This window comes from Mus pahari, chromosome 7, assembly GCF_900095145.1.
Source record: "Mus pahari chromosome 7, PAHARI_EIJ_v1.1, whole genome shotgun sequence".
In the NCBI taxonomy this organism is placed as follows: domain Eukaryota; kingdom Metazoa; phylum Chordata; class Mammalia; order Rodentia; family Muridae; genus Mus; species Mus pahari.
Window position 1 is genome coordinate 4254083 of NC_034596.1, and position 16955 is coordinate 4271037.

At 36.8% G+C, this 16955-nt stretch overlaps 1 protein-coding gene and 1 non-coding gene across 4 annotated transcripts in view; one reads left to right on the plus strand and one right to left on the minus strand.

Moving 5' to 3' along the window:
* Positions 1-16955, plus strand: part of Atad2b (ATPase family AAA domain containing 2B) — a 123413-nt gene that overhangs the window by 79842 nt on the left and 26616 nt on the right. For 2 of the 3 annotated variants that reach the window (XM_021201380.2, XM_029540646.1), the window contains exons 19-22: positions 7011-7196; positions 9678-9813; positions 11511-11707; positions 15329-15488. In XM_021201380.2, coding sequence (XP_021057039.1) covers positions 7011-7196; positions 9678-9813; positions 11511-11707; positions 15329-15488 — 679 coding nt within the window. The remainder of the gene's footprint in view (positions 1-7010; positions 7197-9677; positions 9814-11510; positions 11708-15328; positions 15489-16955) is intronic. The other variant, XM_021201381.2, reaches the window with a different exon arrangement.
* Positions 2383-2485, minus strand: LOC115064521. Its single transcript, XR_003844352.1, has one exon. It is a non-coding gene; the product is annotated as a U6 spliceosomal RNA (small nuclear RNA).

Sequence of the window (16955 nt, forward strand, 5' to 3'; positions counted from 1 at the left end):
AGACACTCCAGAAGAGGGCATCAGATCTTGTTACGGATGGTTGTGAGCCACCATGTGGTTGCTGGGATTTGAACTCTGGACCTTCGGAAGAACAGTCGGGTGCTCTTACCCACTGAGCCATCTCACCAGCCCCACAAAGATACTCTTATTAAATAAAACTGATTTTTAAAAATAACTTATAAAGATCAGCAAATCTGGTTCTAAGTAGATAAGAAAAACAAATCCTAGGGTAGTGGGTGTGGTTCAATACTAAATGATAGCATTTAAAAGGTTGCTTTTTCTTTATCCCCTTCCTCCCTTTCTTCCTTCTCTCCTTGGGACTAGGCCTCTGTCCTGAGTGTCTTCAAAGTGAATGTGTAATGGAAGAGTCAGTCTATGGCAAGTTACTCTTAGCATGCGTTTCTCTAATGCATGTGAGGTTCTACATTTATTTACTTATTTATTTACATCTGGTTTGATCAAGCAACTTTACCCACTGGTTCCCTTTAACATACTTAATGCAAAATAAGCTGCATATGTAATAGTATAGCATGAAAATGCAAAAAGGGAAGAAGACTTAAATACCCTCTAAAGGAATGTAGTTCTTACGCATGAGAAAATGGAGAGGAGGGCAAATCTCTGTGGTGTTCTTTACACTGTGCTGACGGTATTAACTACTTAGCTATTGTTTCCAAACATACTCATGTAAGAGGTATCTGTACATACAAAATGTATGTATGTGAGAGGCAGAACGTCCTCTCCCCACCTGTCTGCCTCGACTTATACATTATAATACTAGGAGAGAAATAAATTAGAGGAATTAGTGCCTACTGAAGAGTTCATTGTTTAAGATTTAGTGTGTCTTAGAATTGCTTGGAGAATTTACTGAAATTTCTTAATTTTTGACTCCAGACCCAGGGGTCCTATTTTACTGAGTTTGGGATAGGTTTTAGAAACCTATATTTTACACATGCGCCCCAATCTATTACCATTCTGGGTCTTAAATAGATATTTTGAGATACAGTACTTTGCAGTCTTTGTCTGGCACCAGTAGGCATAATATGATTCTCTGTGTGTATATGTGCTGCTCTTACATTATTGAGCATGTAATAGTATCCCAAGGCGAAGGGGGAATCTTAGAACATTCATGGTTGGAACCTAAGTTCACACTTAGTTACTGAGCACTGCAGTACATTCTGAGGTGTTAGTAATCTATAGTAAGAGACTTGCTAAAAACTAGTGTCAGTGTGGGTAGTGCATGCCTGCGGTCTCAGTACATGGAGGTAGAGACAGGTAGGTCAGGAGTTCAGCATTATCCTGGGCTATATAACAAGTCCAAGGCCAGCCTGAATTACATGAAACTTTTTCTTTTAATCTACTCCCCAGACTCACAAGACAAAAAACAGAACAAAACACAATAATAACTGTAATTCTACCTCTCTTCTATTCTCAGATGTAAATGCTGTCTCTTGTATTGTTCTCATTAATGACTTAGAAAAAAAAGGATGGGGGCGGGGGGGGGGGGGGGGTATGGGGAACTTTCGGGATAGCATTTGAAATGTAAATAAAGAAAATAATAATAATAAAAAAGGATGAATGAGGGGCTGGTGAGATGGCTCAGTGGGTAAGAGCACCCGACTGCTCTTCCGAAGGTCCGAAGGTCCGGAGTTCAAATCCTAGCAACCACATGGTGGCTCACAACCATCCGTAACAAGATCTGACGCCCTCTTCTTGAAGACAGCTACAGTGTATTTACAGATAATAAATAAATCTTTAAAAAAAAAGGATGAATGAATATTATATTTTATCTTTGTTAAAAGAGATATTATTAAATATATTTTAAAATAGAATTTATTTATATGTGGTTTATTTTTTAAAACATTTAAAAATTATTTTAAATATCTGTATATGATGGGGGTATAAGTGCACATGAACACAGTGCCCACAGGGGTCAAAAGTCAGAGCCCCTGGGCCCACAGTTTCGGGCGTTTTAAGCCACCTGACGTGGGTGCTGAAAATCAAACTCAGGCCTTAGGAAAAGCAATGTGTGGTCTCAAACACTGAGCCAAACCTTCAGCTCTTTTTTATGTGGGTTATCAAAAGCTTTGGAATTTAGATACTGTATATTGTTATGAATAGTTTGAAATGGTGAATTAAATATTTTATTTGGTGAAAGTTTTAGTATTTTTCTATTCCTAGAGAGAAAATATATCTGGAAGTTCTCAGCGAAAGCCAGTTGACTCCCTAATATTAAAGAATTAATATTTACCTTAGTGCAGTCTTCCCCTTTTAGTTTACTTAAAAAATTTCCCCTATATTTTGACCATGTTATTTCCCTCTCCAACTCCTCCCACAGCCTTCCTATTATCCTGCCTACCCAGTTTTATATCCACCCTCCCTTCAAAAGATATGGAGCACGTCACAAATTTGCATGTCATCCTTGTTCAGGGGCCAGGCTAATCTTCTGTAGTGTTCCAGTTTTAATGTATGTGCCCCTGAAGTGCACACTGGTTGTTTTGTGTTTGTTCACATGGTTGTCTGAGTTTTTCTGGGGCATACACTCTCCTTGAGTTTGTAAGCAAATTAAATTGTCTTATTTCAGAATGTGTAACAGTTACTGATTTGAAGTCTTTATGGAATGAAAATATCAGCAAGCTTAACTTTCACAGAGGCTGTTTTGTAGTGTTGCCAAGTTCAGAAACAGTATAGATGTGCTTCATCACTGGCTGGGTTTGTACTTAGGTAGAAAAACATGGTGCCTTTTTTTGAATTCTTGATCTGCAGGTCATACAGTGCCTTGTTTTCACAGAAGATACTCAGTATCTTAGCTATAAGGATGGTAAAATGATATTAATAGAGTAAATCACTGGTAATAGTCTGTAAGCTTATGATAGCAAGATAGAAAAAAAATTCTACTCATTAGTGCTTTAAAATATAGTGCTTTTTGTAAAAATTGAGTTTTAGGCCCTCCAATATTTACTTTTAGTTGTGTTTCATAATTTTAGTATATTAAGTAACTGAAATCTTAGACATTTCTTGATGACATAAAGTGGTTTGCCTCTTGCCTGTGATAGCCCCTCTTAGATAATTCAGAGCATATCTGGCTTTGAGTTTTCTACTTTATTCACATTTGCATTTGATTTTTTTTTTTTTAAATCTAGACTTAAAGATTTCAATTTTTAAACCAAATGGTTTGTAATGAAGCTATAAATTCTTACCTAAAGCATGAGTAGGACTGGGTATATAACCCGCTGGCAGGACACTGAGCAAATGTGGGCAAAGCTCTGGATCTTATCCCTAGAGCTACCAAAATAAAGAAAATGCAGACCTTTCATACATGCATGTAGTGCTGGGGAATCTAGCCGAGGGCCTGACCCACGAGGCGAGGGCTCTGCCTCAGACACTTTAGTTTGGTGGCTGGAGTACTGCCTCCTCAGTCTTCTTTTCAGATAATTAGAACTCCTATAAATATAAATGCAGTTTATATCATTAGTGCTCCCTTGAATGGGGACCTCTAGTTCCAGTAAGCTGAGTTTTGCTTTTGATATTTGGCATAAGTAATTTATGATGGAAAAAAGAAACCTTAAGGAAAAGAAAACCTAGTTAAGAGACTGTAATATCTGGGTCAAGAAGGAAGCCAGGAGGAAATGAAGAGTGTGAACAGACACTGGAACATGGTCATTTTACGTGTGCAGGAGTGCTGGTCATGTCAGAGGTGGTTTGAAACGGTTGGTTCAGTAATTTGGCCTACTGTCTTTTTTTCTCTATAACAGTTTTTCTGTTTTCTACTACACCTTGCACATCCACCAATCCAAGACACCTTATAGGTGAGTATTTTTCTAGTTCTCAAATGGCATCAGTTGTTCCCAGCCAGTTGCCACATCATTAAAACTAGGCTCTATTTTTCCTCTGAACTAACCAGTATTTGATTCCACAAAGACTATTTTAGTCCACAGCTTTAAAACTTGCCAACATGGGATGTAGCTCAGGGACAGAGTACTTGCCTGTTGTGTGAAGCCCTGGGTTTCACCCCCAAACCCTGCTTCCCCAACACCAAAACATGGTCTAATGATATGGGTAAGCTGTTGAAAGGCTGCTTTTACATTACTCCTAAACCAACATCCCACAATTCACAAGAAAACTACATTTCTTTTCTTTGATGTTTATACTCCTAAGAATTTTAAAATGCTAGTTTCAGAACATTCATTCATTCAGTGCTTCTAATTGACCTTGGGTCTTAGAAACTCTATACAAAGCACTTCCTCTCTAAGTGAAACTTTTAGCTCTCCTTTTGAATTTTTAGTATAAAACTGGGAAATTAGAACAAGTTGGTTTTATATTTAAAACCATGAAAGTATACCATAATATCGTGGTATACAAACTGAGGAATTGAAAGGAAAAAAGTCCTTCAGTAGTGCTTTTCACCATTTCTAGAAGGTAAAGATGGTTCCCAACTAAAGGCTTAGAGGAACCGTTGTAGAAATAATCTGTAGATGTTGTTTATCCTTTCAGTCTTCTGTAGTAAGGTTAATTCTCCATCCATATCATTATACTCATGGGTTTAAAAGGCTGAGCCTTTTGGGTTTTTCTATATTTGTGTTAGACTCATCTGCACTGGGTTTTCTAAGCTAATTTGTAAAATTTTATAAAAAGAGGGTATTTTTAAGGGCATTAGAAATAATAGACTATTATGTTTAAGTTATAAATTTTGAAGAAGATTTGATGAAAATAAAAAACGTCTAAACAAAACCTCATCTCTGAGAATTGTCTGAGTGTGTGCAGTTCACTGTCACCAATCAGCGGAGCACTTGTTACTTGCCTCTTTTAGCTTGTGGCATTTTGAAGTTCTTGTATCCTTAACCTGTTGTTGTGCCATTGACGCTGCACTTGGGAACAGCTGGGTGTTGTCCACGTGTGTTCCTGACAGCCTAACAGAAGTACTAGAGTAAAAGGCGGGAGAGTTTTGTAGAGGCATGTTTTGTTTTCTCCTGCACACCAGGCATGAGGTGACTTGCAGTGGTCCATTTATGAAGTTTGTGAGTAGTTATTGTTTGCTAGTCTTCTTCCTTCCTTCCTTCCTTCCTTCCTTCCTTCCTTCCTTCCTTCCTTCCTTCCTTCCTTCCTTCCTTCCTTTCTCCTTTTTCTTTCTCTTTTTTCTTAATTTCTCTTCCTCTTAGTTTTCCCAGCGTAGACAGGAGAACTGGAAAGTAGTAGTAAGAGTTAGTTCCTGTCTTCCTCGTACCATGCCTGCTCTTGGCAGCATGCAGTAACTTAAAAAAAAGAAAAGAAAGAAATGTCTCAGTTGCCTTTGCACTCCTGTGGGCTTCCTTCCTATCCCCAATTATTTATGCTTGTTCTTTTTTTATTTTATTTTTTTTTAATTTTCTATAAGAACTTCGAAGAGGGAAAAATCATAGATTTCCAAAATTTAGGATACTAGTATTTTAAATAAAGGTCAGAGTTTGTGAGTCCTGAAGAAACTCTGTCAACAGCTGCTCTGGATTGGTGGATATGCAAATAGCAAGCAAGGAAGGAGCAAACTGTAGTCCGTCCACCTCGGGAGAGTCTATCTGAGCCTCTGTCAACTGGTTGCTTAGAGTGTTGGCAGCGCCTTTTATTTTATTCAAAAGGTTTAATGTGTGAAATATTAGTGAATAAACTTATGTAATTGGTAAGGATGCTCATGAAATAAAAATAGTTCTTCTTATTCTTTAGAAAATCTGTAATGATTTGTTTGTATGCGTGTGTGTGTGTGTGTGTGTGTGTGTGTGTGTGTGTGTGTGTGTGTGTGTAAATCTTGCTGTGTAGCCCAGGCTGGCCTCACACTTGCTCTGTAACCCCATCTGTCTTGGAACTTGCAGTTGTTTGGCCTCAGCCACCTACATGTTGGGATTATAGGCATGCGTTATGGCATGCGTTATGACATCTGCTCTTAGTCATTTGTATTAGGTTCTTATTTATCTTTTACATTATGTAGGCTCATTGTAATGTGTTTAAAAGATGGGAAATAACTACAGAATAGAAATTTCTAGTTAGAAGAAATATTGTCAGATGTTCAACATTTATATCTAAACTTTTTTTTTTTTTTTAAAATATTTATTTATTTATTATATGTAAGTACACTGTAGCTGTCTTCAGACACTCCAGAAGAGGGCATCAGATTTCCTTATGGATGGTTGTGAGCCACCATGTGGTTGCTGGGATTTGAACTCAGGACCTTTGAAAGAGCAGTCGGTGCTCTTACCCACTGAGCCATCTCACCAGCCCTTATATCTAAACTTGTTAAAAAGATTGCATATTAACATGCAAGAATTCAGCGTTGGGCTCAACAGATGTTAGCTCACATACAGAGGAGAGTTCTGCTTAGCAGTTAACTAACATCCAGTCTGGTTCTTCTGTGTCAGCAGAGTGTGATGGGAAGGATGGTTTTAACAACTGAGGAAAATGCCGTTTTAATTTTCTGACAGTGGAAGTGTCTCAGAGCTTATTGTTCCCTCTCTAGAGAAGTAACACTGTTTTGTAACTATGAAGAATTGAGTGATAGATATGAGTAAATATGTAAGCAGAAAATCCATTAAATTTAAGCTCTATGGTAGTGTATCTTGGTTATCACATGTATTATTGTATTCAATGACTTTAGACACTGATTAAGTGTCTATTTCAACAGTGCTGTCTTTTTCTTCCTTATTGACGTTCACTAGGAACACTAAAATTGATATGGGTGATAGAGGTGTTATGCTTCTTTTTTATTTGCAGCATTTTTTTTATAGTGGTGTGCCTTGTTTGTACATGGTAAAGACCAATTTTCTATCCTTATGCTATTAATATGTACTGAATAGGAGTGGTTAAATTATAAAATACCTTTTTGTGCATGGTGAGGCAAGAGTACATAGGAGTTACATATAAAGACTTTTGTATCCTATCTTAAGAAAATAAGTTTGGGATGATTGACATATTTAATGTATCCAGGGGTTGATGTGTAGGCTTTACAGTACTCAATTTGAGCTTTTAATCACTGGTTCTTTCCCTAGATATTTCGAGAAGCTCGAAGAACAGTACCGAGTATTGTTTACATGCCTCATATTGGTGACTGGTGGGACGCTGTCAGTGACACTGTGAGAGCAACTTTCTTGACATTGCTGCAGGATATACCGTCTTTTTCACCTATATTTTTATTGTCTACCTCTGAAACCATGTACAGTGAGCTTCCTGAAGAGGTAAGAAGTGCTTAACTATCCATTTTGCCTTATCATATTGTTATGAGCCTAGCCTTTAACAGCTGAGCCATGTCTCCAGGCTGCCTTATTATATTGTTAAAAAAATTGACTTATTAAACAACTTTTAATTTGGGTACAAATCACAATTTTTATACTAAATCTACAACTTTTTAGCCACCATTCACTTCATTGTTGTGAAAATGAGACACTTCCTTGCCTAAAGCAGAGCCTGATGTGTACAACTTCATTAGGAAGCCTGAGCTTCCCCATCACCCGGCCCTTTATAATGTCCCTCTTCATTCTTTGTGAGATCAGTTGATGGGATGTGACATGTAGCTTTTCATTGGTAGAGTTAGATTTTATTTGGGTTAAATATTATTGTGCATCTGACATTTACTTTTGAGTTCAAATAAAAAGTAGAGCCATAGTTGATTCAGGGGAAAAATTGGCTTTGAATGAAACTCATCAAAATTATCTGTCTGTCTGTCTGTCTATGCCCCCACCCTCTTATTTTTGAGACAAGGTTTCTCTGTAGCCCTTGCTGTCCTGGAACTTGCTCTGTAGACCAGGCTAGCCTCAAACTTATAGAGAACTGCCTGCTTTGCCTCCTTTGACTGCTGGGATTAAAGGGTGTGCTGTGACTGCCCAACTTGATTAAATTTTTTTAAAAAGTGATTTATTTTTATTTTTTGCTCATTGGTGTTTTGCCTGCAGTTAAGACCATCACTCAACTTCTATAATTTATTAACTTGCCTGTTTGCTGCAATGTGATGTCTTAAGTCTGAATTCACTTAAGGCATATGCTGTTTTTTTTCTATACCTTTCTATCAACAACGAGTTGCAAACTCCCTAGTATAGTTCCTGGTTGTACACCTATATAAACACACATGAACACTTACAGACTCATGCAGTTCAAGCACAGGAAATCTTGACTTAGTGAATGAACAGATTATATCAAAGATAGATTATCACTGCTCTACAGGAATTAAAGTTTGGAGGGAAGAGAGACATTGAAAAAATCATAAACTTGAATGAAATGCTATATATAGTATGAAGTTGAAGAGATGGCTATCCTCTTGCAGAAGATCTGGGTACAGTTCCCAGCACCCACATCAGTAGCCTTGTAACTGCAGTGGCTGTGACACTCTCTTTTTATCACAATCCATATTCATTCATATATACACATACTTAATATTATCTTTTTTGAAAAGCTACAGTAGTAGAATAAAAAAGAAAATTTAACTTTATTATTGAAAAGATTTAACTAAAAATGAAAAGCAAGCCACAGACTGGTAGATAAAAGTTTTAAAATAGCTAATTTTTCTGATGGATGACATTAAAAATGTAGAGTTTTGTTTGGGTCTTTTGGGGGAGGTTTTTTTTTTTTTTTTTTTTTTGAGGCAGGGTTTCTCTGTGTAGCTTTGGCTGTCCTGGAACTCACTCTGTAGACCAGGCTGGCCTTGAACTCACGGAGATCTACCTGCCAAGTACTGGGATTGAAAGTACATGCCACCATTACCCTACCCCATCAAATAATTTGTGATAAAGGTTTTGGGACTGTTAAATCTGGGAACGTCTATTCTACATGCTAAAAAAATGAAGCTGAATGCTTACCTAATACATACTGCAAAATTAACTTAAAACAAGTCAAAGATCTGTAAGAGCTACAACTTTTAAGATTCTTAGAAGTAAGCATGGTAGTAAACACCATATTTGACCAGAAGTTCTTGGACATGGTACCAAAAAAACAAAAACAAAAGTACTAAAAATAAGTAAGGTGGATCTTGCAAAAATTAAAAACTTTTGTATATCAGTGGATATTATTGATACAGTAAAGGCAAACCACAAGATGGGAGAGATATTCTAAATAATAAGAAAAGCTTTTTATCAGACTTTGGCATCTAGAAGATAGAAGTTAGACCTAAAGCCAGTCAACCAACCAACCAGACAAAAAAATCAAAGGCAGTGTTAAGTGTCTTGTGACAAATGTGGATGGTATACAGGGCTTTAAGTAGTGTATCTTGGAAGAGGGAGCTGCATAATGAGAGCCTTGCTAGAGCAGGTGAGGAGACGGGAGGTGACGTTTAGTGACAGTGGAGCTAGGATTCCAATGCAATGAATAGACTTGGTAGGGAAAGAACAGAGGATGAGAAATAGAAAGAAATATGAAGATTTTAAAGAGTTATTGTTAATATGCTCATAGTTCCTTATTGTATGATCTAAGTATTTTGGTACTATGTAATATCTCCACAATCAGTTATTTGATTTGCTTTTACCTGATGAATTTTACATGCATGCTTCTGCTGGTTATTGACTTAGACAACTGGACTCTTCTTTGTGGTTTCGTTTATGGAGTCAAACCTTTTGTCAGAATGAATGTGCTGTGTTTATTGAGAATGGGACAAGAAATGGAAGGAATTTTAATTTGATTTAATATGTATGCTTTTGATTCTGTATTCTCTTTTATGTATGTGTGTATAGGTTAAATGTATCTTTAGAATACAATATGAAGAGGTATTATATATTCAAAGACCTATTGAAGAAGATCGAAGAAAATTTTTCCAAGAACTTATTCTCCATCAGGCGTCAATGGCACCACCACGAAGGAAACATACTGGTAAGTCCCAAAGCTTTCCACGAAATAGACAATGGAATTAAGAAATATTCAGGTCATCAGTCTTGGTGGCAAGCACCCTTACCCACTGAGCCATTCCCTGGCCTAGATAGACATGTTGAAAATGGCTGTGTGTACCTAATCCAAGGTTGAATACATCTTTGTTAAAGTTTTATTAAGCCCAACTTCAGAAATTCTGGTAGAGTCTGCATTCAACAGCTCAGAAAGCCAAGGGGAAAAAGTTATCAGTTTTTCTATGTCTTACTCTTTGAAGTACCTGGTTCTTGAAATGGCAGGATGTGAATAACAGGTTATTGATTCCTTTGTGGAGCCGGGCAAGTTTGGTAATCTGAAAGGTGGTGTGTCACTTTTCTCTTGTTTCAAAATGCCTGACACAAATAAGGAAGGGTTCGCATAGATGCGGTTGATTCTGATAAGAAAGCACAACAGTGAGGGGAGAGCGAGACATTGGTCACGCTTAGTGGGGCGTGCTGGTGTAGTGTGCTTCCTCCTGCGTGGGCCCAAGACCATGGAGTGTGTTGTTTACACTGGAGGTGTCCACTGGAGGTCTCTGCTCACAGACACAACCAGAGCTGAATCTCCTGGGTGATTCCACATCCAGTCATGTTGACAGTGGAATTTAACAACAAAAGCTGGGTAGAATGTGGTCTTTTCTGGTTTACTTGCTAATTTAAAAATGTTGATTTAGTATATGTTATGTGGTATTTGAAAGCCACCATAGTCCAGTTTTAAACATTTTATTTTTCTTGGGTTTGGAATCATAGCATTTAGAAAACCTCAAAAATTTGTTGGGTTTTAGGCTGTCTGAATTAGGGAAGTCCTGCAATCTAAGACATTGACATTGAGAAAGGTTTCTTTTTCTTCTTTTAAAGTTACATAAAAAAACAAGGTCCTATTGCTAATCTTTCAGCCTTTTTTTGATAAAACTATTTTAAGCCTATATTTCCTTGTTCTATTTTTAAAAATGTCATTATAATTAATTCTTGGAAAATTTCATACATGCATAAGTGCAGTTTAATATGCACCCCCACTCTTCTCCCACCTCCTCCCAGATCCACTCCCTATCCCCTTAGTCCCCCCCCCATTCCTTTTCATTTATCTTAACCTTTCTTATTGGCTACTAAGTATATTTTCTCTTCTTTTCATAACTATCTACTTTTTTTGGTTTTTGTTGTTTATGTGTTATATTGTTAGTGCATCAAATATTTTTACCTTGATAACAGTTTATTTTTTTTTAATGTACAGTCCCCCTTTGGCCTAGGCACACATGCATCAGTGCACACCCTCATAGATACATGTGCATGTGTGCATGTACATACACACTCTCATACAGACACAAGTGGACATGTACACACACACACAAACACACATATACACCCTCATACAGACACAAGTGCATGCACACACAATTTCTACTTTTATTTCTCTCCCATCCTAGTAGGTGTTGTTCTAGAGGACTAGCAGACCTGTTGTATATTATTTAATGAGGTGAAGTTATTCTCTTACTTCCTCTTTAATTTCCATTTGAAGTTTTACTTTTTGGATTCTCATGGTTTGTGGACTTGTAATTTTACTTTTCTTTACAGATGTTTTGAGAGAATATCAGAATACCAATTGAGTCCTAGCTTATCATCATAATCCATCCTTAACCCCACTTTTTTTTTTTTTTTTTTTTTAAGCTCTTCGTGCTATGGAAGTGCTTCCACTTGCACTACCATCTCCTCCTCGTCAGTTATCAGAATCAGAAAAAAATCGGATGGAAGACCAGGAGGAAAATACATTACGGGAATTGCGATTGTTCCTCAGGGATGTTACCAAGAGGCTGGCCACAGATAAACGCTTTAACATCTTCAGCAAACCGGTGGATATTGAAGAGGTCTTGTTTCAGTAGTGTGCAAACAGTGAAGTTGAACTGGCTAAAAGAAAAAAAATATTGACATCTTTTTTGGAAGGAAAAAAAGCAAAGGCATGGATGAATATTACCCCTAGCCTGTAAAACTTTAATCCATGTGATAACTGCCAGTGCCACCAGCAAACATCTGGTGACTTTTGAGTGAAATTAGTGACCAATTTGAATACATCCTCTTAATTATTATTTTTCTCTGTGATCACGTACTCTTTAAGAGGAGGATTAAAATTACTTCTGTGAAATGTCCATAATAGACTATTTTTATTCCAGGATAAATCCTGCTTTAAAACTGTGTTGGTGTCAACCTACTGGGCCAACATTGGCATTTCCTTAACCGCGGAAAGAGGCGGTCAAGTCTCCAACTGCCTGAGTCTTTCTACTTTAGAAAGGCCTCTTGCTGAGATGCCACTAAAAGTTAAACACATCCCATGTTCCTAAAACTGTTTTCCTCTCCAAAGATTTTCTCTGCTCCCAATGGAAAATTCCTCACTATGTACGTGTATTGTTTTGTGTAATTGTGGGAACTTGGTCTGTGATGGTGAAAAGGAATTTTCCATTTGGAATATGCCAGAATGCCGTCAATTCACAAAACCTTTTATCCTGGGATAATATAGCATGGATGAGCACAACATACTCTTTTCTGGCCTTCTTCTTATAGTTCAGACTCCATGTTTGAGCAGTTTTGGTGTCTAGTTCTTTATTTTTTGTGTCATTAAGAATATTTGAATTATAAAGTGATTCAAAGTTGAATGTTGTTTCCTAATTGTGAAGTCTGTGTTTTTGGACCTGAGCAGATTCCTTTGGAATCATTACGTCACTTGTGACTGGAAAGAATGAGTTAATGATCTCTGAAAATATACATTTTCCCCTTCTTTTGGAATAAAGCAACTGTGAACATTTTCAGTTGAATGTTTAGCTGCATACAGTGTGTAGATTTGATAACTTTCAAATCACACAAGAAGGTCATTTTATTACTTTTCAGGGTTACAGTTGAGGAACTTGGCTAGTGATATAGCCAGGTTTGAATTTTTTTCTTTTTAAATTTAAAGCCCATAGTCTTTTTAAACTTAAGACACAGTCTCATTATTTAGATCTGGATGACTTTAAACTTACAATCTTCTAGCTCCCAAATTTTGGAATTATAGGCATGACCACTGTGCTTGAAAGCCCATATTATTTTGTCCTTTCCATTGTAGCTACCTTCTGCCTTTACCTACTGGATAGGACCTGAAAGATATGCCTAATTTATGCTTTTACCTTAAGTAACACACACACACACACACACACACACACACACACACACACACACACACACCGAGGGGGGGGGAGAGGGAGAGAGAGAGGAGAGAGAGAGAGAGGAGAGAGCTAATTGTAAAAGTTTCTTTTTATGGTTCTAAGAATTGAACTCGAAATCTTGCCTTGACTCTACCAACTAAGCTATGCCCTGATCCTATAGACTGTTTTAAATAAATAAACAAAACAAACAGCTCACTTCCTCTGCGTGGGTCCACCATGCTGAGATGAGCTAGTTTCTTCTTGCTCGAGAAACGTTTTCTTCCTAATTACTCAATTTTGGCAGATTACAATTGTCATCTACTTTTAAGAAAGTTTTATAAATCATGGTAAAGAAATGGAAAGGGATATAGACATACTGAGTAAGGTTTAGGTAAAATTCTTGTTAATGTTAGGATCTTCTTTTCTGAGTGATGTTTATTCTGGGCTTGCTCTCAAAGCTGAAACAGGAGTGTCAGGGGAGGGATAACAATATTTTGAAAAACAAGATAATTTCTTTTTTATTTTTTATATCATAGTCAATTTTCTAGATAGATACCAGGTACCAAAATTAAATCAGGATCAGATTAACGATCTAAACAGCCCCATATCCCCTAAAGAAATATTAGCAGTTATCAATAGTCTCCCAACCCAGAAAAGTCCAGATGGGTTTAGTGCAGAGTTTCATCAGACCTTCAAAGAAGACCTAATTCCAACTCTCCTCAAACTATTCCTCAAAATAGAAACAGAAGGTACTCTACCCAATTCATTCTATGAAGCCACGATTACTCTGATACCTAAACCACACAAAGATCCAACAAAGAAAGAGAACTTCAGACAAATTTCCCTTATGACTATCAATTCAAAAAATACTCATTAAAGTTCTCACTAACCGAATCGAAGAACAAATCAAAACGATCATCCATCATGATCAGGTAGGCTTCATTCCAGGGATGCAGGGATGGTTTAATATATGAAAATCTATCAACGTAATCCACTATATAAACAAACACAACAACAAGATAATTTCTGAGTAGCTTAAAACATAAAAGTGTAGGCCTTGGCGGTGGTGGCGCACACCTTTAATCCCAGCATTTGGGAGTGTGAGGCATGCAGATCTCTGAGTTCCAGGCTAGCCTGGTCTACAGAGTTCCAGGGCACACAGAGAGACCTAGTCTCAAAAAACCAAAACCAACCAAACAAAAAACCAAACATACCCATAAATGTATATATTCAAATAATGAATTAGAAGTGGCTAAAATAATTAAATTTAAGGTCAACTACAGAAAGCAAAACATTTAAAAAAAATGCTGAATTTAAAATTAAGCATGTACTAAAATCCTTTTAATAGTCTAAAACTTGAAGGTGCTTTTTCTGTTGTTAATGTTTCTGTTTCCATTTCTATAGCAAGGAAAATGTCTCAGAGTCCAACTATAGTTGCATTGCTGCCAGCATAAGATCCTCCTAGAGCTGACAGTCACATCTTACAGATGAGCGGAAACATTTAAAAACATGTAAATTACATGCATGAGTATGCATATGCTTGTGTATAAATTAAAACCATGGCATCAGTGGTCTCAGAAGCTGTAAGAAAACACACTCTCACTTTTCAGAAACTGCCCAGAAGTTGGTCCTGATCTAGTTTTAGGAATTTCTGAAACTGCTTTCATAATCACTACTTGACTTGAAGTTTCTACTTAAGAAAACAGTAGACATAGGTTGCTAATTCTTCCTTACTGGTTACGTGACAGAAAGCATAAAATATATTCCTGACTTAATATTTTGCTATCAAAAAAAAATGTATGTGCAGAGGCAAGTCCAGCAAACCCCTTAGTTAGTTAGAAAAAACAATACTTACATTTAATTGACTCAAAATGTGTGTAATGACTCCAAAGGAGTAGAAAATACTTTCCATGAAATTGTTTGCCTTTTTATAAAACAAATAAACAAACAAAAAACCAACAACAACAAAAAACAACCAAACAAGAAGACCCACATACCAGAAACTATTAGTATGAAAACTCTTTGCTTTTTCTTTGTTTTTCTTTTCCTTGAGTTAGAACAGTTACTGATGCTTCTCATGTACTTTACCCAAACTTTACCGACACATTTAAAGTCTTTCAGATTTCAATATGAGCACCATGAAGCTTTTCATGGAAAGTATATACAGTAACTTTCGTGGAATAATTAGCATAAATATCATTGTAATTTTATTCTTCTATAATTGGCTACCTATTTTAATTGTGGTTTAATGACCTAAAGAAAGCATATGCAAAGCCAGATATAATTTTCATTAAAGTGTCCTGTTTGTTGTAGGTTTCAGATTATCTTGAAGTAATCAAAGAACCAATGGATTTATCGACAGTAATAACTAAAATTGATAAACATAATTATCTAACTGCTAAAGATTTCCTGCAAGATATTGACCTCATCTGTAGCAATGCTTTAGAATACAATCCAGACAAGGACCCCGGAGGTAAGGACGCTTGTGCCAACATTAAAGCATGCCTCTTTCAGGTTGATAAATGAATGTGTTTAGGAAATACTGGGCTTAACTCAGCAGGTCTTGCGTTTCTAGACACTGTGGTTTTTGTCCAGAATTTATTTGCCATTTTTCTTTTAGTTTTTATACTGAGTTCTAATTTTTTTTTTTCAGATTGATGGAATATTTAGCAAATGAACTTAACTTAAAATTTGTTTGTTTAGCTAATATCAGTTTTCATCAGTGCCACTAAACACAGGATTTTTAATTTGTGGAACTAGGGGTTGGATAAACATTTATTCCTCCCCCCTTCCCCCAAGTCAGGATCTCACTGTATAGTCCTGGCTTGCCTGTAGCGTGATGATGTAAACTAGGCTGGTCTAAGAGTCACAGAGAGATCCACCTGCCTCTGCCTTTTGAGTGCTGGAATCAGAGGTGTGTGTCACCAGGCCCAACGCTATGTACCAGAATTTCCTTTACGTTATCTGTTCTGTAGATTGGAGGTATTCTTGTATAATTTTATTTTACTCCTAATTCCATCCTGTATTTTCCAGAAGTGTCTATCCTTTGACATAGTAACACGATGTCATCCTCAAAAGTGTTAAGATCACATTCATAGGTGTCCTGGGAATCATCTATCTAGTGGGCTGTGTGGTGAACATGCCTGTGAGTCTGTAGTTCCAACTATTGTCATTGCTTTCCAAGGAAAATTACTAAGAACATACCTAGTTAAAGAAGATGGAATTATTATAAATAGGGATAGTTTTATACTGGACTGTTTTATGGGAATCATAGAGGATTTAGTATTGTGTTACATAATCTTAGGGAAACTGTGAGGAAGTGGGGCTTAGAAGTGAATTGGATGTTGCTAGGTAGTGGGACCATTTAGTAATTAGGTATTCTAGGAACTTAGGAAGTGAGCTGGTTGAGATTGCCCAGCAGGTAAGTCATCCACCAAGCCCGGAGACCTGAGTTTGATCCCACATGTTGGAAGGAAAGCATCAATTCCCATAAGTTGTCTTCTGAACTCAATGTGCATACCACAATGTCTCCTACCAGACAGTGGTATTAATGAGAGCAGTATTATTTCTGGTCATTTTTGTGGTTAGGGCAGTGTTCATATTTTGTTCTGTGCTTAGATGTAATTACAGAGTTGTGTTGTTTTTATTTGGCCCATCATGGTTGCACAGTGACTTTGTGTGATGCTGTTTTTAACGTGAGTACACTAAGATTAACTGACCATGCTAGGCTAACTCTCAGTTATCTGGGGTGGTTTTTTATTTTCCTCACTCATTGAGGATTTTGTTTCTTTACTAGGTAATAACACAAAGAATGTTTTTTTCCACTTCTTGCCTTTTTCTTATTTTATTTATTTATTTATTTATTTATTTATTTATTTATTTATTATATTATTTTCTTTATTTACATTACAAATGCTTTCCCGAAAGTTCCCTATACCCC